We start from the raw sequence: 26,741 nt of genomic DNA on the forward strand, positions 1-26,741 counted from the left end.
AACACAATTTAAAATGGGTAAGATGAAGCTGCTGGTTTAGCTTCAATTTGTTGTGAGCGGATATATTGCAACTGGTACACATCAGTTGAAACACAAACCACACAGGTCTAGCTTGCACTTTATAACTCAGAAACCTAAATCAGTAACAGAATTTCACATTTCAATGTCAAGCCTTTAGGGGGTTTTTGCTACATTCAAACAGCAGCAAAATAATGCCCGTTCTATTTAGAGCAACTACATAAAACATCTTTTGTGGCCTCACTGATGCAAAAATAGTGTCTCTAAAATAACACTTATCACCACTCTCACCGTTCCAGAAATGCAACAACACAAACTGTATGCTTGTTTACTCCAAAGAATAAATGAACAAAAGCTACATGTGAGGTATAAGCTGAAAACACAGCCTTCAGACTCTGCTACTCTGTCCTTACTTAGTATGCTGGGTCTGTATAAGATTTCTTATGTACTTTAAATAACATTCCATTAGGCTTTTCATGGTGCAGTTTCTCTATTAGGTCTTTGCAAGGGCACACTGTTATCAAAGCTGTGATTTAACATGTATGCCTAACTCTTCTATCAGAGCAGGTCAAACTGTTCACTAGGGAGCTGATTTGATTCCTTGGCTCCAGAACTGTAAGTATCTATTCCCACTAAAAGAAGATTCACTTACACAAAGTTCATCGTGTGAGATGATGCAAAACATACTGATTTACTTGGTCCAAGCCATGCTGTATTTCAAAAGTTTTCTCATTTTGTGTGGAGTTAATACTTCAATTCCTTTTACTCTTTTTTCACTTTTGGAGTTTCAATGCCCACCTCAAATCCAAATACCTTTTATTTCTGCACCAATGGTCTTTAGTAGCTGCACTATACAATTACAACCCAGATTTGGTTTCACTAGCAGTAAATGCAGAAATGTGTTCTCTGCTGATTCTGCAACAGAACACTCAAAAATGCTGATGCATATTAAATAAAGCATATTAAATAGCTATACTGGCATTAACAGCTCGTTAAGATGATTAAAAAAAAAACGTCCTATACAGAAGCATTCCAGCATCAATGGATTATTTTCTCTACCACAGAAGGATTCATTTCCTGAAGGCTTAGTTTGTGGCTAAGGTGCCATTATTTTCTGTGTCACTTCCTACACTAAAAAAGTTCATGCTACTAAGAAATCATTGTTTTACACCTAAACATAATTAATTTCATTTTTAGTAACATTACCCATTCATTAAATATAACCCAGTCTCTTTCCCTTCCCTAACTACACAATTTGCCTTTAGCACCCAATATGGAACTATAATTAACCACCCCCTGGCTGAGATATAGAAGTCTTTGGAGTTGTGCTGTGACTGCATAGGTATACAAACTGCATAACTATAAGGAGTGCAAGGCATCTTGCATCTTGTCAGTCTCCTACTAAATATCAAGAATATACTGATCAAGAGATAGCAAAAAAACTGAAAAGAGCTATTAATCCAAAAAAGGACAAAAGTACGAAGATAATGTTATAATCGCCTTTCTCTTACCATTAAAAACAAAACAAATCCACTTCAGCTCTCCGCAGCTGTTGAACAAACAAATACAAAGAGATAAACACGCCTGGAATGGTTACTAGCTTTTTTTATTTGAAAAGATGTCTTCATACCCCTTTAACTAAAACACAGGATCCCAAACTTTATCAGCTATCAGACCTCTACCAAAACTCAGACTTGCTGGCTAGTAGTGCCCAAAGGATACAAGTAATTTATAGGTGTGCTTTCCCCGCGCCTTCCGGCCCCCGCACCGTTCCCGGCCCACCCCGAAGCGCACCCGTACCCGGGCAGCCCCGCAGCCCTCCCGCCGGCCGGGCAGGAGCCAGCACGCTGCCCGCAGTGCTGGGGCGAGGCACGCAAGGCAAGGCAAGAGCAGCCTGGGCGGCGGAGGCGGCAGAGCCGGGGCGCGGTCCCGTTCGCCGCTCAAGCGCCGCAGTCAGCGGGCGAGGCCGCACCCCAGCCCGGCAGGCGCGGGGGGCTCACCGACGGGGCACGGCCGGCGGACCGAAACTACCGTGGGCAGCAGCTACACCGGGCCCACTCCTTCCTCCCTTCCTCCCCCTAGCCCGGCAAGGCCCGCCGCGGGGCGCGGCCGCAGCGCCGTGCCCGCCCTACCTGAGGCAGGCACCACCGCCGGAGCCGCGGCCCCGCCACCGGAGCCGCCACCCACCGCGCGCTCCGCCGCCACCACCGCACACAGAGCATGCGCGCCGCCCCGCAGAGGCTATCGGGAAAAAGGTGAGGGGCGCTGTCGGCCCAGAGGCATGCCGGGAGCCGTAGTCCCGGGGAGCCCGCCCGGCGGCGGGGGTGGTGCTCGGGGCCGTTGCCCCGGCGAAGCGGCGCTCTCGGGCGGGATCGCGTCCTGCCCGCCTGGCTACCCCTCGGGACTGGGAGAGCCCGATTGGCACCGTGGGGCTTGTCTGTGGGTGCCACGGAAGGGCTGACTTTCCCTGCGCCCACGAGTATCCGCGATCGCGGGAGAGTCTGATGGCGTCGCCTGGCAGCGGCCACCGTCATCCCCCGGGAGCGGTGAGGCCACGGGGCGGGGGGTGCTCCGGCGAGGAGACCAAAAGCTGCAGCCGGGCTGGGGGCGGCGGCGGGGCCGCTCCGCTGCGGCGGGCCGGCCGCGGGTCCCGGGCAGGCGCGTCCCGGGCAGGCTGAGCCCGGCATGGAGCGTCCCGCCCGGTCTGCTCTCGGCTGCTGCCTCTGCTGCGCCTCCTTGGGAAGGCGGCTGCAGAACAAAGTAGGCTGTTAGTTCAGCAGAGCTGGAATGAAACGGGGACAAAATTGTCTCAGCAGCGTCCTGGAGGGATCCTGGGCTGTCACTGTATCCTGTGTCTGGGATGTGCCAAAGAGGAGAGAATGGAACCTGCGAAGGTCCTCTCTTGGTTGGGGCTTTGTAATTAAGATCTTGTGATTCTCAGACCTACTCCGTGTAAATGTAGTTTGAAAGTCAAAAGTAGCTTACACTGGGTTACGCCATGTAAACAAATGCGGAGTTAGCAGAGCACCGCGAGGTGCTTCTCGATGCTCCGTCCCCCTCGTGTGCAGGGGACTCTGTGCTTGCTGCCCATTACGCACACCCTGGTGGGAAAAGATCAGCGCTGCCCAGTGGTGCGTGATCTCCCTCTCATGGTCAGGTGTCACCATGTCAGCTTGGCTGTCTCTGCGTGGTTTCCGGCAGTCAGACCAGGGCACTGTTGTAGTACTTGAGCATACCCTCCAAACTTCCTTTTCCATCTGAGACTGCTGAACTTTACTACATCTGAACGTTTTATGTATGCTTGATTCCCTGAGTAAGTCCAGAAAATCTTATGGTAACTAATACCAAATCCCCATTGTGAAAAATGCCAATCACTTGTTTTTAAAATTTTTAAAAGTTTAATAGTAATAAAATGTTTAAAAAGAATAGTAACACAATTAGAGTAATAACAATTTGGACAAATTGAATTAGGACAATATGAGACAACAAAAACAAAGAGTTACAGATGTCCGGGTACCTTTTTCTGGGCATCACGAGCCCGAAAATGGACACCCGTTAACAAAGGATTAACCCTTAAGAATAATAGCCCGTTGCATATTCATACACTTCATCCGTGATGCATAAATTCCATCCAAACACAGGATTCCATCTGGTCAGTGTCAGCTTCTTCCTTCTAATCCTAACAGCGCCTCCAAGGCGAGAAGTTCATTTCTTCTGATAAGAAGGCAATGAATCCTTTTTCTCTGAAAGACTTAGGTGTCCTGTGGCTGCTATCTCGCTGCAAGCCCTTTCTGTTAAACAAAGCATTTTACATAGCATAGTGTCTGTTTTAACAATTTTTATAGCCCAAAACTATATTTAACACAGTACTTAAGAGAATTAATACAGCATTACTTTCTAACACAACACATATAATATTCATTTTAATATTTGTGAAAAGCCAATAATAAAATACATGCATTTTTACACCCACCTATTTCACACATTTTGTAGACCCATGAGTTCAGCGTCTCACCACGTGGATCATCTGTTTACTAAAACCATGGGTTTTACTTAATGACAACAGATGAACGAAGATTGAAAAGAAAAAAACCAACAACTTTTCAATTAAATAAATTTTCTAACAGTATGTACATACTGTGGACCGTACTCTGTGCATGGGTTGTGCCCCCCTACCTTACTGTAGCTTGTCTCCCAACAAGTTGTATTCAGTTGTTTATGTACAATGCAGTTATGTTTTGTCCTTTTGGATGAAATTTTAGGACTAGTATTTTCTTAGGACATTATTTTGTAAGTTAAGGGAAAAAGATATATGAGAGATGGAAGGTGGGAAAGGATTGACAGTAGTAAGGTTGTGTATTTGCTTTCAGAATAGTTTTGATTGTTGAGCATTTAAAACTTCTAAGTTTTACATCTCATTGCTTAATAAAAAATAAATATGTTTAAGAACTCTGATCCTTAAACAAGTATGTTGCTGAAATCAAGTAGTATTCAGTTCACTGAACAAGTCAAAGTGCCAGCATTCTCTTTGTATTATCCTTTGCCATTACAACAAAACAGAAAAGCAATAATGCATATAAAGTGTCATCCTTGTGAAATCATGGATTGAATGTAATGCCTGTTTTATGGTTAGCAAACATTGAAGAACTATAGTAAATATAAGGGACCTTTCAAATAGTTCACGTATTCAGTAGGAATGAAGATCATTTTTATCCTTCCTTAAGCGTACAATTGTATTTCTGAGTCTGAAAGCTCTTCTTTCAGAATGCTTAGGCATATTAGTTTTGGAAAGTAATACCAGTTTCAGCCTTTTATTAACGAAGGAAATTTCAGTTGTTGAGTCTTTAAACTGCTGAAGGAGGAACAGGGTGCATGATGGATCAGATCTCAAAATATTGTGCTCAGCATACAGTATTGCTGAAATTATTGATTGAGCTTGATTTTTTTTCTATAAAATACATACCCCTGTTGTGTCATTAGTTTTTTGAATAATACTGCATTTACTATTCTAGTTAGCTTTATTACTTTCTTAATTTTTCTTAACCATTTGTGCTATATTAATAATTTAGGGCAGTAAGTAGATTAAAAATGTTCTGTTCTAAACTTGGCAGAATTTACTTTTTGAAATATTGATCAGAAAGTCTAGAGACAGCTCCAAAGAACAGAATAATCCCAGATTTCCAATCCCTTCTGCCTTTTTCAGATACTGAATTGACTTTCAGGTATGTGAGAAATCACTGTGGCCCACAACATCCAGTAGGTAAGCAGTAGAAAAAACTTTCCATCACTTTCTGATTTTTCTCAGTTTCCAGGTTGTTTAATGTCCTTTGTCAATTCAAGTAATCCAATCAAAAAGAAATTATGTTTAATAGAATGCCAAGAAGTTGGTATTCACAGTATGAAATTGAAAGTGTTGGTTGTATTTTAAATATTAGAAATAATGTTTTTTGTGTTTGTGCATTGGCATAAAATACCACATTAAGCGATGGGGAAGAAAATAAGGATATTGAAATTAAAGTACTGGTTTCATGAGTGTCCTGATCTTCACTGATAGTTCTAAGAATTCATTGAGTCTGCATGGTATAATTCTTAAAGAAAAATTGGTTTTATTATAGACTCCTAGTTTGCAATAGATCAAAATGTGAACAGAATGTTAATCAGTGTTACAATTATTAAGAGTCATCTGCTGTTTTCAGTAGCCAGCCTCCATTAAGTCGTTTGACTTAAAATTGGTTTGCACTGATAATAGCTGATAACTGTTATTTTAATCTTTGTTCCAGGAAAAAAAAGTCCCACCTTCAATATGGCAGCTGTTTTAGATTGGAAGAAGCTCATGAAAGTTGATCCAGATACCCTGCCTCGTCAAGAGGAGCTAGCGGACAGGCTGCTGGATATCATCATCAAGGTGCTTGAGAAAAAGGGAGCATGAGGGTTCTGTCGTGCCTTCTTCCCTAAACCATCTCTGCTCCTTCTCATACATGAAAGATTTATTTTGTGTATTTCATTGATATTAGTGTAAAACCACTTTTGTCTCTTTTGTTAGGTTGATGGGAAAGACTTAAAAGCTGAAAGTCCAGAAAAGACGATACACCTTTTTAAAATTACTCAGTCACTACTGAAGGTTTGTATTAAGGCTTACTTTATTCAATTCTGCAAATGCATTTGTTTTGTTTTGTGTGTTTTTGTTTGGTTTTTTTGTTTGGGTTGTTGTGTTTTGTTTTGGGGGATTTTGGTTTTGGTTTTTGTTTTTTGGTTTTTTTTGTTTGTTTGTTTTGTTTAAATTGAAGCATCTTTTTTTCTCCTGTTCCTGAAAATACTGCTTACTCCTAAGGTAATTTATATGCCAAGTGGGTGCTTGCACCAGAATACTTTCTTGTGTAGCTGTTGGAATTTAGTAGTGGGAAGTGAAGTGAATTGGAATAACATAGATAAATGGAAAATGCAAATAAATGTCTCAAAATAAATATGTTCTAAACATATGTCTATGGAACAGTCTTTTAATTTATGGTAGTAGTAAATATTTTTTCTTTGCTTCCTGTGTTTCTTTTCTCAGATGAAAGCTCAAGAGGTAGAACTTGCACTAGAAGAAGTTGAAAAAGCTGGGGAGGAGCAAGCTAAATGTGGTAAGCCAGCTTTTTTATGCTGTTCCTAAAAGATTTGTTAAATATGTTTTTAGGTTTTTGTTCTTGCTGTTTTGTGGCTTTTTTTAAGGTTGAGAGAGTTGGACAAAATACCAACTGCTCTGAAGTCAGTTGCATTAATGTATTGTGTTTTTTACCTTATTGGGTAATTCACTGTATATGTTCTATTTTAACAGAAAATAGTTTTAAAACCAGGCTGGTGAAACTTCAAAATGAATTAGAGGTATGTTTTAAAATTTTGTTAGTGTATAGAATTAGCAGTATGTTTTAAAATTTTGTTAGTGTATAGAGTGCTCTGGTGGGGTCTTTTAATTATTTTATTTTAGACTACTATTTAGTCTTGTAAAGTCATGAAATAGCCCTACATTTTAGCAAATGCTTTTTATTGTTTTTTGAATATGCACCAGTCTTAGGTGAAGAATTACTTGAGTTTTTTACACTTGAAAAATCCCATTTATTTTAGTCTTAGTATCTGCTTTGGTTTTTTTAGTTCTTTCTACTTTGAATATCTACTGTATTTTTAATATTATTTTAATGCTCATAAGATGGCACAAAAGTCTGCTGGTGGTCGTGATACTCGTTTTTTGCGTGATGAGATCCACCAACTGGAGAAGCAATTGGAACAAAAAGAGAGACTGTTAACAGATACAGAAAAAGAGTTGGAAAAGGAGAAGAAAGTGAATGAACAGGTATGAAGACTTGAGCTTGACATCTCTAGAAGCTGTTCTGTTAAATATTTTGAAAAGTTGATGTTCTGAAAAAAAAAGGAAGCACTGATGACACAGGATTGCTGTGCATTTGTTTTTTTGTTTCTGGAGTTCTTAGTGGTGTCAGTGATGCTTATAAAGTTTTCTGTCTTGTAGCTTGCTCTTCGAATTGAAGATGCTGAAAATGAAAACATCAGATTCAGGAGAGAGGTTAGCAAAAATTATTGCTGATTTACTGTATTTTCAAATTTTTTATAAATATACTACTATATTTCTGTATTTATAATTTTTTGTGTGATGTTTAATTTTGGAACGTTTCCTGTGTACTACTGCAAAGTAAATATGTTGTACATCTGCTCCAATGAAACATAGTTAATTGAGGTCAGGAAGTCTCTACATTTCAGTTTGAATACTCCTACTGTGCATTAGCTTGCTCTGGATTTTGGATTTTGAATTTTTAACGTTTTTGTTAAATATTGTTTCCAAGTAAATTTGTTTAATTATTGGCCTGGGGGTAAAACCTTGATAATCATTTGTCAAAATACCCTTCTGTATATGTATGTGTGTGTATATATATGCCTGCAGAGGTGTAACGAGAGCTATTTTAGTCTCTATATTGATTAATATTTGGTCTTCCAAAAGCAAAGCTAATTTCTAATATTTCTCATGCTTTGTTCTCTTGGTCTTGTTTTCTCCTTTTTAATATGAAGAAAAAGCGCATAAAGAAAAAGGTGAGGCTTCTAAGACTTCTAAAAGCAGACTGTAGGAATTTGGATGGGTTTTGCGTGTCTTAGCTCTTTGTGTTAGCTTGCTAGAAATGCAACAACTTTGTCTTCAACTCTTAGAAATGGATTTAAGTGTGGATTGCTTTTTGTGCAGAATGAGCAATTGCGTCAGGACGTGGTTGACTATCAGAGGCAAATAGATTCTCAAAAAGAAGCAATTCCATTACGAAGAGGAGAGGTATCTGATTACACATCACAGCTGTCCAAAAGAAGCTCTGAGCTTGTCCAGTATTTGGATGAAATTCAGGTAAAAATCTATGCATTTGATTGAGTAGCTATTGGAGTTTTACTGACCATAGTGTCTGTCATGACAATACGTCAATTTACAGATAAAGTCATGTGGAGTCAGGGAATTCATAATAAGGATTCAGTCATACATACAATCTGCATCCCTGAATTTGGTAGAGGTAATGAAGTTACTGACAGGGAGAGAGATTTGTCTTACTTGCTGTTTGGGTTTGTTGAAATTGATAACCTAGAGAGGAAATACTCCATTCTGTGCTAATTTTGTATAAGACTTTCAAGTTCTTATTCAGATTTTAAAACAGGCACTTTCTAAACGCAGTTTTTTCCTTTATTTTTGCAGAATTTGACTGAAGCTAATGAGAAGTTGGAGATTCAAAACCAAGAAATGAGGAAAAACCTTGAGGAATCAGTGCAAGAAATGGAGAAGATGACTGATGAATATAGCAAAATGAAACTAATTGTGCAACAGTCTGATATTATTATGGATGAGTTAAGAAAAGAGAAAGATCGATACAAATTTCAAGTAAGAAATGACTCATTATTTAGTATAATTCTTTTTTAGGTTTCTATTCTCTTTTCATATTTTAGCTGAAGTTAAAACTTTGTCTATGCAGTTAAAACCTTACACTCCTCTAAAGTAATGCTCTTTCAAAATAGTGTGATCTTTGAATATGGTACAGATTTTAAAAATTTAATGCAGACCACAAAATTTTTTTTGTATAGTATGTTAGTCATGCACTGTTCTCAAAAGTCATTCCCTTGCTGTTGTAATACTGATCTGTTAAGTTTTGTGTCCTTGATGTAGTGTGCTTGTACATAATATATATATATTAGTTCCAAACCTTTTTGTAATGTGATGTTCATCCAAATGGCATGTCTAGGTTCAGGATCTTTCAGACCAGTTGAAAGCAAAGAATGAGGAAGATGATCCACTCATGGCAGCTGTAAACGCAAAAGTTGAAGAATGGAAGGTATTTTTTACTACTTTTAAAATCCTTTCTAGGAATTCCTTCAAGTGTTCTGATGGTATTTTATCTTCTTTTCAGAAAATCTTAGCTTCAAAAGATGATGAACTGCTAGAGTATCAGCAAATGTTACTTAACTTGGAAGAGAAAATGAAAATGCTCCAACTTGATGTAGACAGAAACAGTATACTCTCCCTTCAGCAGGTACAGTTCATGTGAGACATTGCACACATAGAAATCACCATTAACTACATATGCTATTGACTAAATATGTATATAATCTTTCATAGTTTGCAAATACAAACTACTTAATTTTGAGAATTAAGAGACAGGTTGATTCATTGCGCTGCAAAGTTAGCTTAATAGACAATGTACAAAGGAAACTTCTCAGTATGTATGTGTCTATGACCTGAACTCTTAGTAGCTGACTCTGTTAATTTCATATTAATCTATTATGTAGTGTTTCTAAAATATGGCTTTAGCTTCCACTAAATTTGTTAGTTAAGGAACGGTCTTACCTAGTACATTATTTTTTGTGTTCATTTATCTCATCTTGTTAATTCTGTGGTTCCTCATATGACAGAACTGTCAGAATTTGTGTATCTCTCATATTCAGGCAAAATTACATAGTTCTTCATGATTCTGAATGTCTCTACTTTCTTAAAAAACATAACCCCCTCCCTGTCCCCCCAAAATAATGGCCCATTAGGAATCCTGAAATAGTCCCTATGAAAAGCATACTCTCTCATTACAGGATGATTTCCTGACTTGCTTCAAGTTTTTTAAGCAAATGTGTAATGACATTTATGTTACATTTTGGGTTCTTGTAAACTGAGCAGCATGGTGAGATATATTTATGTCATCTTCCAAACCTGATGACAGATAGCTTCTCAAGAGAAAAACACTCTAAATTACAAACCAGCCTTAAGTATCAGAAGAGGAAAGCAGCTGAAAGTTACTTTGATAGGCAGTTGTTTGGTTTTAGCTGTTTATATGGCCATAGAGGTTGCTTTTTTGGGGGGGCTGGGGGAAGGAGGGGGCATTATTAGCATGGCATTTTGAAATGTTTTGTGTAAATCAGCATGTATTTTAAGCAGACATTTAAAAATTAATCAAGTTACTGCTCAGGTTTTTGTTCAAAATGGACTGAGCTTGCTATCCTTCAATGTGTGTTCATATTCTAATGGGTTGTATCTAGGTTTTTACAACTTTGCTAAGCTCTGCACTTTTAGGTATCAAATGTGGTTATATTTGTAAGAAATTCTGTAAGTTGTTTTTCGGAGCATTGGCATAAAGTAAGGACCTTGAGATTTTTGTGGTTTTTATTATTAAAATATTATTATTTTACATTTTATTATTATTAATTCCTGTAAATTTTGAAGTCTCTTCTTTTAACTTTTAGCACTTTTTATTAGTCACAGAAAAAGTAACGTTAAGATTTCTGTGTTGTTTCTGAAGTTCATTTACAAGTACAGAAATAGGGTAGTATACACAGAAGTCACTTCCACAGTCTGTGTGTACCTATGAATGTATATGCATCCAAAACAAGATAGGATATGAATTTTGAAAAGTTAGATGGCTTGCTGAAAGGCTGTCTGCAATTCATGTGTCATGTATGATGGATTGTTAGTCCTTGCTATCTTGAACTTATGTCTCTTAGTTCCCAATGGCAATTGTTTATCAGGAAGCTGCCAAGAAACCTGTATTATCCAAAACTTTTCTTCTAACACGGGCAAACTCTGAGAGTATTGTTTCTATTTAAAGTCATTATGCTAAAATGCTGCTTATTTTTCTGTGTTTGAGTGCTTTATTTTTACTTTCTTTTTTATTTTTCCTGCTTTGCATTTATATACCAAACTTCTAGATAATATCTGAACTCTCTGTTGTAAGTATAGTATATTTAATGTTCTATAAATTGTTTTGTATTAGCTACATGTAATTTCTTCATTTCCCATGTGGTGTTCTTCATTGGTAGTTTACCTGTGAGTAAAGGAGGATCCTTAAATGGAGTTGATTTTTTTTTTTTTGCGTGCATAGGGTGTGCAAGAGCGAGATGCTCAGATAAGATTGCTTACTGAGCAAGTTGAACAGTATACCAAAGAAATGGAGAAAAATGCATTCCTTATTGAGAAATTAAAAGATGATCTCCAAAAAGATAAAGGTAACATGACTGTTTTGTATTAATGTCAAAATCAGGAAAATCAGAAACCACAAATTTACTTTACATTCTTTATTTTTTTAGAAATACAGAAAAAGATTTGTGTTATTTAAGTAATTTTTTTTAGGTCTCTGATTTTTTTTTTAGTTTTCTTTTATTAAACATTCATGAAGAGTTTAATTTTTTCCAGATTACCTCAGTGGGCTTTATGGGTAAAAAAATTATACCTGATCTGTAAAAGTTAGAACATAAAATATAAGATCTCAGCTCCATGAAGAATTAAAAGGGAGTAATAGCTTGCAATTCCGAATAAATTCTGATGTCCTTTCTGTGCACTCAGTTATGATAAATATTGTTTGAACGAAATTTTAGGGGAAAGAGAGCCAAACCTCTTATATGTAGTCTTGTAATTTCCTAATTAAAAAGAGCAGGAAATGAAAATCTCCTTTATAATGTTTTCTGAAGTGTTTCTGTCTTGATTAACGGCAGATAGCAAGAATTCCCAGTTGAATTATAAACATCAAAGTTTTTCTTTCCAGGTCACTCATCTCTTGCTCAGCAGAACCAAATTGGGGATATGCAAGAAAAGTTTAAAATGCTAGAAGAGAGAACTATGGAGGCTGAGAAATCAGCAGAATTGGCAGAAGCACATGCTAGAGAAAAAGATAAAGAGCTTGTTGACACTTTAAAAAGAATGAGAGACTATGAGCTGGTAAACAGTTTGTCAGAATGGAGAGGGTATTAATCATGTTTTTAGGAGATTGTTTTGTTCTCCCATATTTATTTAATTGATCTAATTTAAACTTAAATAAATAACTTTGGTGCCCTTCCCCTTTGTTCTTCCCTTCCCTATTGAACAGTAATTGAATGCTCAAGATACAATTCTTCAAAGGATCATGTAGTTGGAGGACTCACTTTTGAAATATGCAGGCTCCTCTGTAGTCAGGGACAGATTTACAGAATCTGCGTTTTATTCAGTAACTTTTCACTAAGCATAGTGCAAAAGAGTGATAGAGGTTGAAAAACATTTTTTCTTGTCTGTGTAATGATGAAAGAAAGACTCATTATCTATTTTAGTAAGTCTTCTATTGGTTGTTTAGTTCTTACTTCCTGTGTGGGTTTTTTACAGGGAATATATGGCTTGGAAGAAGCTGTTGCTGAAATCAAAGATTTAAGAAAGCAAGTCAAAATACGAGAACATGAGATTGAGTCATTAATTAAGGAAGTCAATAAACTTGGACTTAAAATAAATGACCTTCTTGATGAGAATGAAGAACTCAGAGAGCGCTTAGGTATGCTATATCCAGTACATGCTCAATTATTTGTTGTGTAAAAATTGAAATAGGATTCTGTAATGGAAATTTTTTACTGTGCCAAGTCACTGGACATAGCTGGTTATATTCTGCCAATATTTCCAAGTAGTTTTAATTATTTTGGACAAACTGCATGAATGAACTTGGCTTACAGGTTCCTTTGAGTGAACAAAGTAAGAGAATAGGTTCTCTACTATTTTTTTGTTTTGATTCCTCTTCGGTCATGCATTGCCTAATAAACTTCATAATATGGCATCTGGAAACCGTAGTGTCCTGAAGTTGTAATGCTAGATGAAACACGCAGAGAAAACTTCAGATAGGCTTCTTTTAAAATAGAAGAATTTAAATGTAAATAAATTTATTTCTAGGTGCCACTTTATTTTATTTTGGGTTTTGAGTAACTGTGGTAAATTAAGCTTTCTTCTGCTCTTAATACATGGAGTGTAAGATGTGTATTTATGTTATATAGATAGTTATATATTTTTATAGATAATTGAAATACAATCCACTACCCACAAATTATTTTTTTAACTCTACTTCTCTAGTTATGTTCTTACATAAATCAACTTCATTAACTAACATTAATGTTCCTCCTTATCTTGTAGGTCTTGAGCCAAAGACAATGATTGATTTGAATGAATTCAGAAACAGCAAAGCACTGAAGCAGCAGCAATATAGAGCTGAAAACCAGATTCTTTTGCAAGAGGTAAGTGATAAATTCTGTTTTTGTGTAAAAGCTACATAATAAAAATGCATTTGAACAAAATGGAATACTGATTTGTGAATAATAATATGCAGATTGAAAGACTAGAAGAGGAAAGAATTGAACTAAAAAAACATATTCGTAAGATGGCTCAGGAGAAAGGAAGAAGAGTTGCACCATTAGGTAGGATGATTTTGATATACGCTGTCATTTCAAAAACATTATGCTTATACATAAACATAAAAATTCTGTTTATAGTTAGTGTAGTTATGTTATACTTGCTCATTTGTTTAAATTAGATGGCTTAATACGTTGCATTGAATCTGTAGGGAGAGGTGAGTGGTTTTGGAATTCCTGATCTTATAGCCCAGTATCTTCTTGAGTTGTGATGACTTGTAATGCACCTCTGGGCCTTCTGTCTTTGCTTTGCAATAGGTGTAGGATCATCTTCCCAAAATTTCCAGTAAATCAACATAATTCATGTGTTCCAAAATTCTTAAAATTTCAATTCCATTCCACTCATGGTACCATAATGCTCAGATGGAAAGGTAGAAAACTAGAACTCAGATACAATAAATGGAGTGTATTCTTTTGGTTGAAGACCAGTTAAAATTTCCTAATAATTTATTACTTTTACATCTGCTTGCATTAGGATTGGATGCTGCTAATATGTCAATGACTGATAGCTTTACTGAAGAGAAGGGAAAGAATACAAGGAAGTTGGATTTCTTGAACAGACATGACATTGCTGAAGTAGAAGCAAAAGTAGGTTCATTAAGCAAGTTTATGAACATTTCTTGTATTTCTCTTTCAGTAACTAAAACCACCTATTTACAAGTAAATACTTGTTAAAACAAGTAAATACTTGTTAAAATACTTATCTAGGGGCTTTTATTAACTGCTTTTAAAAAATCCTAAAATGAATAATTTATAATATTTTTTAGAAGACAAGTGAATATTCTATATTTTTTGTAAATACTCGCTAGCAGCTCATGTAATGTGCAATGGAGAAACACACTTGCAGATGGAATAGCACCCGCTGAAGTTCTGAAGACTGAAAACTAAAGCTGAAAACAGAAAGGCTATGGGAAAAACTTGTGGCATACACGAGAATTCAGATCACTTGGAAAAAAACAGTTTTTCTGTTCATTTAGGTTCTAAGTCTATGAGATAGAGTGGCAACTAGTTAAACACAAGTGTAATTTTGAAACTCTTGGTGTTTTCATATGTAGAGCTACAACTTGCAAGGCCCCACAGACTTCTGTTTTGTACCAGACCACTATTCCAGCTGCTGCATGACCCAAGAGTACATATTTCGCTATGGACAGTGTAATATGGGATACACCTCATGTAACTATTCCAGTGCATCCATTTCTGTTCCTATTTAGGCAAGAAATCAGTATGTGCATGGGGAAATTTTCATGAATGCCTATTTTAAATTTGAAAAAGTCTGGGACTAAAATATTAAACTGCTAAAATTAGATTCTGTGTTTTTTTCTTTAGAATGAATATCTTGCAACGGAATTACGTGAGAGAGAGAGAGACTTGGAGAAGAACAGGACTGTAATGGCCAAATTTCAATCTAAATGTGAGTTGCAGCCTGTTTTAAAACTAGGGAACATTATCAGGTACCTATAGATAGTTTGCTTATTTAGTTGTTCTGTTTCTGTAATTGTGATCATAAATATCTGACTTGTAAAAAAAAATCTTGTGTTTATATTAATGCATATCCCTGTGTCTATGTGTAAATATACATTTATGGTGTTACCAAAGCAGTGACAGTACATGAAACATAGTTTATTCACACTAAATACATCAAAATGTTATCTCTAATGTGTTTCCTTATTGATTCAGACCTAGTAAAGTCTTTAGGTGTGTGAGTAATCCCACTTGTAACAATTATACAGTTTGTGTAACTGTAGGGCTTTTCTGGCTAAAAGGAAGTATTGGGGAATTAGAGCCACTTGCTGCTTACATATATATCTATGTTAGCTGAAGTGCACTGTTTAAAAACACAGAAATAAAAATAATTCTAATTTCTCTGGACAAGAAGTTTAATTTTTTTCCTCAGAAAATGTGAATTCTTAAAATTCTTTTTGAATTTTCAAAATAGACTTGGTGAAACTACTCAAGTTTTTGCAGCTCACTCCTGGGTGTTCAGGATGAGTAGCGATATTGTTTGAATGCAGACAATGTCCTGACAGGTTTGTTGTGATTTTTTTCAGTTTTAACAGTTCTCATTTTTGCTGGAAATCGGAATTTGATTGAGAAACTACAGGTGGTAAAAGTCTTGAGACTCCTTGACAGCCACATAGATTAAATGCTCCTTTTTTCTTATTCTGGAGAAGGAATTCAGGCAATTCTTAGATACTTCATTGTTACACCCAGACATTTCCAACACAGCTGTACAGCTGTGTTTCTGTATTGGTAATACACATGCTACTAAAGAAGTTTAAAGTGAAGTAAACATTGAAGACTGGAAGGTTCAGTAAAGTCACTTGTGTCCCATGAAGCTTTTTTTTTTTTTTTTGATATATCATCACGTATTTCATCTCCCAGATATTCCTAGCAGCTCTTGATTTTCATTTCATAATTGCTTATGCCTGTGTATGTGTAACATGAACATTCTTTTAATGTTTCAAATCAACAAGAATCATGATGAAATGTCCTAGGAAACCTTAAATAATTTTTTCAGTGCTTTTTGACAGATTTACAACTTTTATTGCAGTAAAAGAGTTATCAGAAGAGAATAAACAACTTGAACAAGGAATGAAAGAAATATTGCAAGCCATCAAGGAAATGCAGAAGGATTCTAGTATGAAGGGAGGAGAAACAGCCTTAATAATCCCTAGTCTGGATCGCTTAGTTCATGTAAGCTTGCCTTCTAAATTATTATTTAGCTTTGTAGGATTTACAGGGATAACATGTTATGCTTTTTGCTGATTTCATGTAGTCTAAATTTGAGAGCTCCAGTTTACTCTGAAAAAATGAAAGCTTTTCTACACTTTTTCTTTGTTATGGTAATTAACTGTTTACTGCATTAGGCAATGGAGTCAAAGAATTCAGAGGGGATCTTTGATGCTAGTGTACACTTGAAAGCCCAGGTTGACCAGCTTACAGGACGAAATGAGGAATTGAGACAGGAGCTAAAAGAGACTCAGAAGGAAGCAACAAGTTTGTCTAATCAGCTGGCAAGTGCCAATGAAAAGGTATATAATTTATTTTATATAATTTATTTCCAACTTCAAAAGTGTCTGTTCTGATAATTTAGAACAATCTACAGGATCTATAAGACACTGAATTCAGCTTATTGAACAGTGTCATTGTACAAATCTTACTGAAATTTATGTAGAGGACTAACTAATTTGCCCTTTTAAACTTCAGGTCTTACTCTTCTTTATGTTACTTTATCCTTGCAATATTCCATCATGTTAAACACCAGGTATGCCTGTCTTCTGGGGAGAGCTGTGTCCAAAAAAGCTCACAGATCTGTTTCTTCAAAAAAGCCAGGAATCTTACATTTTTTATTTATAAATATGTAACAGAAATTCAGTGATTAAAATGATGAATCGTTCTTTAAAGTCCTATATCTTGTTTTAAGTTGTACAATTTATTCTGTGGAATGATTCTTCTAGGGAAGGAATGATGAATGAAATATTATCTCACAAGAAGCTAAATTTAAATTTGCCTTTTATCACAGCTTTGGTGACAAACTAATCCTCTAAAATAGTGTTAGAAAACCAGAGAGCTTTTAAATTAAATGAAAAGGCAAAGATTTATTTAGAAAAAACTGTCAAATAGCCACTGCAATAATTCTTTCCATAACTTAATCTTACTAAAGGAGTAGGAATGTACCATGTTTTAAACAATTGGGAATAAAACTGTGATTACATGTATAGTTGTTCTGATTGCTGGGGTAATTTGAAAATTTGGATTGATTTATTATGCATTTATTGATTTATGAAATCATAGCATTTTTTAAAGGATATTGTAAGGAGTATTAGAGTGTTTTAGAATTTAAGTGAAATTATTAGGTTGTTAATAACAACTGATGTAGCAGTACATTTTTCATCATTTTTTTTAATCTAATAGCAAGAGCTACTTCTTTATGAGAGTTTTGTATCCTGTCTTTAGATTGAACAAATGAAAAATGAAATTTGCTTACTACATCAGTCAGAAGGTGCCAATATTGTCTTCCAGACAGTGAATCTTCCAGAAGGAATGGCTCCTTCAAGTGTTAATACAATTAATTCTCTGAATGAATATGTAATACATCTTACACAGGTAACTCATATATTCCTTGAAATAAAGAGTATTTGTAACATGTATCTAATTCCTTTCAAGTCCAGTAGAATGCCATGTATGGACATGAGAGATGTCTACAACATTATTTTATTAGCATCTACTAAACTCTTTGGGATATTCTGTAATTTAAAGTTGTAAGTATTGTGCTGTGCTGTAAGCCTGAAAGGTAATGGCTAACTAAATGGACAGCAATTCAGGTTTTTTTATGTTTTAAATCTGAATTTTGTTTTAAATATTTGCCCACTCTTCCTTCTACTTCCACAGTTACACTCTTTCTATGAGAACCTCTCTCTTACTGCTGTCTGGATTCCACACCTGAGTCTGCATGTGCAAATCCTACTTGAACAGTTTTTCCCTATAGAGCCAAGGTCTCTAGTCATTTACTATATGATTTTTCATTCCGTTATTTGTCAAAAATACATCGACAATTGTAAATAAAGGCATGAATACATTGAAACCAATTCCAGAGATTCCCATGGGAAGCATAGCAAACAGGCATATAGTAATGAAGAACTATTTCAGAATTGGAGTAAAAAAAGAAAGTTACCTTTTTATTATTGTTAATTTATCTTTTTATGTCTTTGATAATTTTTTCATTTTTCATTAGAAAATATTTTTTCAACTCTGTGTGCTTATAAAGTAGAAGAGTATTTGAGAAAATGAGGGGAAAATGCCCCTTGCCAGTTAGACGTTTAGTTTTCTTTGTGAGCTAGTGTTTTGAACTTTGAGGGCTGAAACTGCAGTGCAGGCTTTGTGTTCTCTTTCACACCAATAAATGTGAATGCTGAAACTCATTGAATTTTTTCATCTGTTGCTTCTAAAGAAAATGCATATTTCATATTCATAGTTCACACAGTTCATGACAGAAGCATCTATCATGAAAACACAAAGGACTGCCATTTTAATTAAATTGCTAGTTTCATGTTTAAAACTTACATTAATAATATATGTATTTTTATTTGGAAAATAATAACTAGGAACTGGAAAACAAAGAAAAGTTGCTTAAACAATTAGAAGATGCAGTGGAGGACTACAAGAGAAAATTTGCAGTAATTCGTCATCAACAAGGCTTGCTGTATAAAGAATATCAAAGGTATTGCTCTCCTTTCTGAATTATGAAAGTTCAATTATCTAAATATTTAACAGTCTTGAAACAAGATTTGCTACTGTGTTGAATTTCTTTGGTTAATGTAATAAATGCAGCCATGTTTGGATATGGACTCCATGCATTTTCTTTAGTCCTGTAAAGATTCAGAAAACCATATTCTGTTGGAGTTCTTCTCATTTTGCATGTTTTATCATGAAGATTTCATTGTGCTTCCTATATCTGATATCTTGCACTTACTAGAACCTTGTATGATGGTTATTAGCCTCATTTTCTTTTGCTTTCAAGTATGGGCTCTAATAGGTTTTTGGGAGTGGAGAGGAGGGAAGGGAAAAAAGAAAACTGCTGTCCAAATACAGTCAGAGATCTCTGAAAATTTCAGGTTATCAGGATTTTGTGGTTGCTTTTCTTTTGGACTCCTTTTATATGCTTCAGTGAACCTAAATTCCATATAATTATTCTTATGGTCAAAAAAATTAAAAAGATATTTTAATCTGTTGAGAGGATAGGGATGAACATGATAATTTGGATTTTTCAATTGCAAACTATTAGTTGGATACTCTCTGGATTGGGATGAACAGTCACCCAGATGGCTTCTGGAATAAGCGTTTAACTTTTCAGAAACTTCTGTTTGTTCTTTGAATCAATTAAGATTCCCAGACAATGTTATCTTTTTTTTAGTCATAAAAGAGACAGTTTTTATTGAAGGCTGTAATATACTGCCTCATTTACTCATTTACTACTAGGTGAGAGATCTCCAATATCCAACAGGGATAAAATGATGATTCAAGGTTCCTTCTCTAAAGCTGGTACAGATTGAAGTTACAGAAGGAGATTCTTCGACTTGACATCCGATTAAAGTCACTTTCAAAGAATTTTCTTTAATTCTCCTCCATTTTACTCTATTATTCAAGAAACTTAGATACCTCTTTGGAGAGAAAATACTACTTCTAAAATACCCTTGATGAACCATTTTTAAACTATCCTAAACTATAAGAACTATAGTCTATAAGAACTTCCTTATTAGACATGTATGAAAGATCATAGTTGGTTTTTTTTCTCCCAAAAATATAAATAAAAATGAACAGAGGAGAGTAGTTTGGGCCAAAGTGAAGCTGAATTAGCTGAATCTTTTTATGTTTTGGGTGTGGTTTTCACTGAAAAAACAATGGTGGGAAATTACATCCTTTAAGCATCAATAATATACATTTGAAGAACAAATAAGACACTGAAGAATTATTTTCATCATTTATCCGGCTGTAGGCTAAACAGAGGATATTGTTTTTCAGTAATCCATCTGCAATTTATCATGTGCTTTTCAAATTATCTTACTGCTGAAAGTAAGTACCTTAGTTTGCAATATTTCGGAATTGCTTTTGAAGTACAGCTTTAAAAATCATCAGCTCTTTCATTATAATAAATTAAAATTTGGTACTGTTTTAGTCAAAAAGAAAGCTGGCAAAAAGAATCAGAAAATATTAAAAAGGAAATGAAAAAACTAGAAGAGCAAAAAGAAGAGGATGCTATGAAGATAAAGGCATATTCTGTAAGTAATTTTGTTACTTTCAATTTTCAAAAACATTTTAGGACATAGAACAGAGGTTTTAATACACTACTCTTGTTTATTAGATGGGGAAAATGTGTACACACACCTTATGCCTGTCCCAGGGTGCTGTGTATGCATGGGGGTGCTCCAGTGTTGCGTGTGCCTGTTGGCCTTCCTGTAGTCTACTAATCCATGCACTGGGGAGAAACCACCCCAAGAGGTCACATCACTCACCTGATGAGGTGTGGGTCCCTAATTGTTGCACTTAGTACCCCCAGACCATTGTCTGGAGTGCTGAGGTGTGGTGTCCACCAGGGAAGATACAGGAACAATGGAGAGGCTTCTGAAGCTAGCTAGGTTATGTGTGCTGCATTATAGCCCGTTCTGCCTTTGCTGTTAGAAGTTTTTATGCTTTTTTAATGCCTGTTTTCAAGCTGACAACTTCAAATAAAGAAGCCTCTAATTTTATGGTTACCCTTCAGTCTGGTTAATGGTGATCTTTCTCTTCAACATTATCAGTTTTGAGGAAATGCCTTCTAAGGCAGGTATTCTGTTCACACCCACTCTTTACACCCACACTGCTCTCTGAACAGGAGTTGTTACCCAGGCTGTTTGATTTGGAGGAGGTTCATGCAAACAAGCCCTTGGAAAACGCATCGGTTTACACTAAGAATTAAGGTTATTATTTTCATTATATATAGCTGTTAATGTATATGAATCAGTGTTTCAGAAAAACAGGAAACAATTCATCTTTTTACACATGCATGCAAACACATGTGTCACATGTACACATAAATGTTACTATGGAAGGATTCCTGTGGTTTTTTACTTTACAAGTACAGGTTTGATCTTCGAAGTAGAAGAGTATTAGATTTGTTTGGAGCCACAGGACTTCTATTTTGTTTAGAAAATTGTTCCAGTGCAATTTTTTATTCTAGTATAAATGGGAGGACTGATGAGAGTGAATGCAGAGAACCATTCTTGTTCTAAATTGTGAAAGTGTCAGCATTAATTAAAATTCCAGTTAGTCAAATGTACTTAGCTACTGGTTTTGAAAATTCATCATTTTCTTAGAATATTGTATGTTTGAGCATATGTTGAGTATGTGTACATATTTTATTAGCAAAAAGAAATTATTTCAGACAAATTAATGGAATTTTTCCACCTAGATTAAAAAATACATAAAAAATCTTGTGTATGTAGTTGTGCTTTACCATACTTATGTACAAAGGTATTGTTTTAAAAAAATGTTTTACAGAATTTACTCGATGCACTTCAGATGGATCCTGATGAAGCAAAGAAAGTACTTGCAGAAAATAATAGAAAAATAACTGTTTTACGAGTTAATGAAAAATCACTAACGAGGCAGTGTACCACTTTACTTGAAATGGAGCGGCACCTCAGAAAAGAAAATGATAAACTAAAGGGTGAAATAACAGATATGGAGACTGCAGTTACAGGGAAGATTGGAAACTTGCAGCGATTTAAGGTATAGTTTATGGCAGTAATAACACACATTTTTTATTTTTACAGTTGGCAAAGAAATACCCTTTGTTTTTAAATGGATTTATTACTGGTTTCTTGAATGCATTTTCCAAAAGGTTTTTAATTGGTGTTACAAATCTTGCAGAAATATTCTTTGTATTTATATAAGTACTGTGTCCTGGACAAGCTCAGTAAGTGGGTCCATGTGAATCTCATATTCACAGTGCAAGGTGCTGCACTTGGGTCAGGGCAACTCCTGGTACCAATCCAGGCCGGGGAGTGAACGCATGGAGAGCAGCCCTGCTGAGAAGGACTTGGGGGTGCTGGTGGATGGGAGGCTGGATGTCACTCACCCATGTGCACTTGCAGCTTGGAAAGCCAAAACACATCCTGGGCTGCATCAAAAGCAGTGTGACTGCTGTGAGGAAAGGCTGAGAGAATTGGGATTATTCGGACTGGAAACAAGGATGCCTCTGTGGTGACCTAAATCTGGCCTTCCAGTATCTGGAGGGAGCCTACAAGAAACATGGAGAGAGACTTTTGGCAATAGTGTATGGTGACAGGACAAGGGGGACATGCTTCAAACTGAAGGAGAGTAGATTTAGATTAGATATTAGGAAGAAGTTCTTAGCTGTGAGGGTGGTGAGCCCTGGCACAGGTTGCCCAGAGAAGTTGTGAATGCCCTGTCCCTGGAAGCATTCAAGGCCAGGTCAGATGGGGCTCTGAACAAGCTGGTCTATTGGAAGGTGTCCCTGCCCATGGCAGAGTGGTTTGGAACTAGATGATCTTCAAGGTGCCCTTCCAACCCAAACCATTCTATGATTCTCTGATCATCATATGAATGATGAATCTTACCTTTTGGTCTTGCAGGTTTCAAGGGCCTGTATTCATTTTACAAGATACCTTTTGACAGTGCCTTGAGAGGCAACTGTTGATAAAACTACCCAGAGAGTTGGAATATCAGAGAAGTTTTGTCAGTGTTTATTGCAGGTGATTTTTGAAGATGAACAGTAATTTAGAAAAATAAACTAATATACAAAGCATTGTATTAAGTATTATTCTTTTTACATGGAGTAGTTTTATGTTTAAATTTCTAGATGACCTTCGTAACCTATTGTGTTGATTATTTTCATAGGAAATGGCTAGCTTTAAGATTGCAGCTCTGCAAAAAGTGCTGGACAGTAGCGTGCCATTGTCTGAGCTAGAAGTGGCCAATAAGCAGTACAATGCATTAACTGCTAAATACAGGGAGATGTTAGAGAAAGATAATTTGCTTGTGCAACGGACAACAAACATGGAACACACAGAGGTAATGTTTGTGTTACATTTTAACCCTAAGCGAAAAAATGGGCAGACAGAAAAGCATTTCCTTTTGGTTCTTTGTTTATTTGTTTGTTTGCTCTTTAAACTAAGCTTTGGATATGTTCTCTCAGAAATTACTTTTAGTTCTTTGATTACTAAAATGAGACAGGCAGGAGGAGTGTTTGCTATCATTTTCAGGTTTGGAGGTCATAAGGAAAGTAGAATGAATGTAAACACTTTGAAAGCTTACTCTCAAAGTATGTGCTCTTACTACTTCCCAGCTTTCCCAGGAATGAAATGTTTAGTTCCAAAAAGAGTAAAGCTTTTAATTTTACTTCCATAAAAGAAGCCAAAGATTGTTGATAATGTACTTGCAAAATATTGTAGATACTGCAAATATTTAACTCTTCTCGTAAAACTTTTATTCTGAAGTAGAAGGGAGTTTCTTCTCAAGAACTGTGAAGTTGGCTTCAAAGATATGTTACTACCTCCCACTTTTCATGGGTGGTAAAGAATGAAGGACTCCTATGTCTATTTTATGGAATTTTGTGTGTATGAAAACTTGCATTACCTATTTCAGCAACTTCATAGAGCTAGAGAATAATATATCAACTAAAAATGTGTCCAGAAAACTAAAATTGAAAATTAATATAAAGTATTTAATTTGTTTTATTGGTTAATGCAGAAATTCGTATTTCTATTTGGAGGAGTGAAAGAACATTTACAAAAGTAACATTTGCCATCATATTAGACGCTTAAAAGAAAACTAAAAGAAATGTGATCTGTCTCAAAGAGGTATTAACGTGCAAGAGGAAGTATTCTTTGTAGGATGAAGTACTCCAGAAGTATTTCTTTCCCACTGTTAATGAGGTGCTCAGTATGCACCTCATTACAAAGATTTTCTCATCTAATTCCAGCTGCTGTAGGAATCTCAGCTGCTGGTAATAAAAATTCACAGTATTCACTAGCTGTGACAGGAGGATACAGAGGACAAAGACATACTTTAACACTTTACAAATATATACACTTTACAAACATATAGTCTTCTGTTGCCATATATGTAGGTTAGGGGTCACACACAAAGTCTGTTTATCTAAAAGATTTCATAGATACTAAAGATGAAATCTGCTACAATGAAATAGTTCGCTGTTATGTTGCAACTTTTCTGTCATATAGCGTGAGAATGAATCCCTGAAAGCACAGATATCTTCATTGAATAAGGAACTGGAGATCACAAAAGAAAAACTTCACACTGTAGAACAAGCTTGGGAGCAGATGACTAAACTGGGCAAGTATGAAAGTTATATTGCAACATTAAACACCAAATGGTATATCCTGTATAAAAGTAATACTTTAAAATATTTTAAAATGGATGTGTCTTAAAATAATGAAAATAAAAAAAAAATCATAACTATTTTATGTCTTTCAGTAGTGATGTCCATTTTTGTGCTGAATTTTTTTGTTTGTAAGCTTCATTTGACTAAAAGCAAGTTCAGTATTTTTCTAAAGAAACTCTTCCACTTTGACTTTCTTGGGTTATTGGGTCAAGGGGTATTGGGTCTGGGGTTTAAAATCTTTTAACACAACATCTCCTGAATTTTTTTTTCTTAATATGGTCTAACTTGATTGTCTGTCATGGTGTTTCAGAGTTTGTTAAGAAAGTGAGTTCATTTTGCTGGTTTCATGCCTTGCAACGAAATATTCTTTCTTAATGGGTGGGGTTCCTTCTATAGATTTCATTCCCATTATTCAGCCCTGTTTCTTTTACAGACTTTAAAATAAATTTCCTGAAGGTTTGCCAATTGTATTAAGCATAAGGTGAAAGGCTACATTAAAAAGAGCTATCAGTCTCAGTAACCATGGTTGCAGATACATGCATTCATAATTGATAGTAGTATTTTATTCAAATTGCATACTTTTCAAACATATAGTAAGGCCAGATAACCATGCATCCAGATATTGTGTTAAAATTTGCTTGACACAGATAAAGCAAGATGTTTGGTTTCATGGAGGAAATAATTTTCATAGTTGAATCAGTTTGTGTATGTCTAATTTAAATATTTTTTCTTGTAGGGGATGACAATGCCATGGACAAAGCCACAAAAGCAATAACCAACAGTGAAATTTTGTCCATTTCTAAAAAAATCACAATGTTGGAAATGAAGGAGCTAAATGAAAGACAGCGAGCAGAGCATTCACAACGAATGTATGAACACTTAAGGAGTACTGTAAAGCAAATAGAAGAACGTAATTTTGAATTGGAAACAAAATTTGCTGAGGTAAATCTGCTGAGATTTAACAACCTAATTTGATACATCTTAAGAACATATTTTTGAGCTTTTCAAAAATTATTTATATCAATAATATCAATTTGTGTCAATAAATGTGTATAAATAAACTTATGATGCAAAACATAGTTTTGTAGCCTTTAAGAGCTGCAATTTTGCATATGAGAGGCATTGGTAAAAATAGAACTAATTAATTTGTCAGTAGTTTATTTTAAAATTTTGTTGATAATACAACACACAATGAGCATCTTGACAGATAATTTCCTAGTTTTGTCAGTGGACTGCAAGAAAAAAGTCTGTTCCAAAATTGTTATTTCTTTTGTCTAATTCATATGATCTCTTTTTCTTACAATTTTTTCATTATAATTACCAATTATTCAAAAAAAGGTTAGAACTTTACATCACTCGTGCAAATGATAGCGTTGTGATTCTGTTACAGACTGGCTACATCCTATGCCACAAGTTTTCTATAGTACAGATATAGAAATAGTGTGCCATTGAAGCTGATGAAACTTAGTATTCCTGGCCTATTGGTCTTAAACTTGTTAGGTTTTTTTGTCCACACTATTTGTTTTTGAATTTTTTATAGAAATTTTTTTTTTACTAGCAGGAGACTTTACTATAGTTTCTACAATAAATTTATTTATGGGAATTGTACAGATTTGTTCTTGTGACATTACTAGTCTATAATTTAGGCACAAGGGCAGAAAGAGAATAATTGATAGGAATGCTGATAGATTGTATTCATTTCCACTCCTTGTCCTTTGCTAGTCTCTTTTAGATTGCTGTTGTGTGACTCCCTGTTTCTCTCTTGTTTTAGTAATGTTTGATTACTTTGGGAGATAGAGTTACTGAAAGTGTATAAAGCTTTTCAGAAGTGGCATTGCTGAAGTCTTTTCTGATAGGATGGGTTCTTTTATTTCTATAAAGAATGTTTTAGGTGACGCACCCTAGTGTCACATTTTTCATATTCTCTTTTGTATATATTATTTGTCTTGTGATACTTTTATACTTTAGGTCTGATGGTCTTCCTCCATTCTGAGTTGATGAACGCCTAAAGCCATTCTTTATTACTAGTACCTCTGTATCCCTTTTTGCCCCATTTCTGCAGTTCCAGGACATACATTTTCTATTTCATATACTCCTGTTGTCATTACCTTCTAACCTGGGTATA

General features: G+C 35.6%; 2 protein-coding genes across 5 annotated transcripts in view; one reads left to right on the top strand and one right to left on the bottom strand.

Moving 5' to 3' along the window:
• TMTC3 (transmembrane O-mannosyltransferase targeting cadherins 3) overlaps window positions 1-2,297 on the bottom strand; it is a 39,564-nt gene extending 37,267 nt beyond the window's left edge. For 2 of the 3 annotated variants that reach the window (XR_012580063.1, XM_074539646.1), the window contains exons 1-2: window positions 2,151-2,296; window positions 1,530-1,567 (exon numbers count right to left, since the gene is read on the bottom strand). The gene's annotated coding sequence lies outside the window, so the exon portion shown is untranslated. Of the gene's footprint in view, window positions 1-1,529; window positions 1,568-2,150 lie in introns of all 3 variants that reach the window. The other variant, XM_074539647.1, reaches the window with a different exon arrangement.
• Window positions 2,298-2,317: 20 nt separating this feature from the next.
• CEP290 (centrosomal protein 290) overlaps window positions 2,318-26,741 on the top strand; it is a 49,130-nt gene continuing 24,706 nt past the window's right edge. The window contains exons 1-28 of one of the 2 annotated variants that reach the window (XM_074539644.1): window positions 2,318-2,564; window positions 5,222-5,278; window positions 5,799-5,923; window positions 6,062-6,139; window positions 6,572-6,641; window positions 6,836-6,882; window positions 7,205-7,348; window positions 7,523-7,576; window positions 8,246-8,398; window positions 8,738-8,920; window positions 9,279-9,368; window positions 9,444-9,566; window positions 11,400-11,523; window positions 12,060-12,232; window positions 12,650-12,812; window positions 13,439-13,539; window positions 13,632-13,719; window positions 14,189-14,301; window positions 15,040-15,124; window positions 16,265-16,407; window positions 16,581-16,745; window positions 17,671-17,820; window positions 18,819-18,934; window positions 20,390-20,492; window positions 21,751-21,981; window positions 23,113-23,286; window positions 24,456-24,567; window positions 25,353-25,558. In XM_074539644.1, coding sequence (XP_074395745.1) covers window positions 5,822-5,923; window positions 6,062-6,139; window positions 6,572-6,641; window positions 6,836-6,882; window positions 7,205-7,348; window positions 7,523-7,576; window positions 8,246-8,398; window positions 8,738-8,920; window positions 9,279-9,368; window positions 9,444-9,566; window positions 11,400-11,523; window positions 12,060-12,232; window positions 12,650-12,812; window positions 13,439-13,539; window positions 13,632-13,719; window positions 14,189-14,301; window positions 15,040-15,124; window positions 16,265-16,407; window positions 16,581-16,745; window positions 17,671-17,820; window positions 18,819-18,934; window positions 20,390-20,492; window positions 21,751-21,981; window positions 23,113-23,286; window positions 24,456-24,567; window positions 25,353-25,558 — 3,291 coding nt within the window. In that variant the 5' untranslated portion in view covers window positions 2,318-2,564; window positions 5,222-5,278; window positions 5,799-5,821. Of the gene's footprint in view, window positions 2,565-5,221; window positions 5,279-5,798; window positions 5,924-6,061; window positions 6,140-6,571; window positions 6,642-6,835; window positions 6,883-7,204; window positions 7,349-7,522; window positions 7,577-8,245; window positions 8,399-8,737; window positions 8,921-9,278; window positions 9,369-9,443; window positions 9,567-11,399; window positions 11,524-12,059; window positions 12,233-12,649; window positions 12,813-13,438; window positions 13,540-13,631; window positions 13,720-14,188; window positions 14,302-15,039; window positions 15,125-16,264; window positions 16,408-16,580; window positions 16,746-17,670; window positions 17,821-18,818; window positions 18,935-20,389; window positions 20,493-21,750; window positions 21,982-23,112; window positions 23,287-24,455; window positions 24,568-25,352; window positions 25,559-26,741 lie in introns of those variants that run through there. The other variant, XM_074539645.1, reaches the window with a different exon arrangement.

Source organism: Zonotrichia albicollis, chromosome 4, assembly GCF_047830755.1.
Source record: "Zonotrichia albicollis isolate bZonAlb1 chromosome 4, bZonAlb1.hap1, whole genome shotgun sequence".
NCBI classification, from domain to species: Eukaryota; Metazoa; Chordata; class Aves; order Passeriformes; family Passerellidae; genus Zonotrichia; species Zonotrichia albicollis.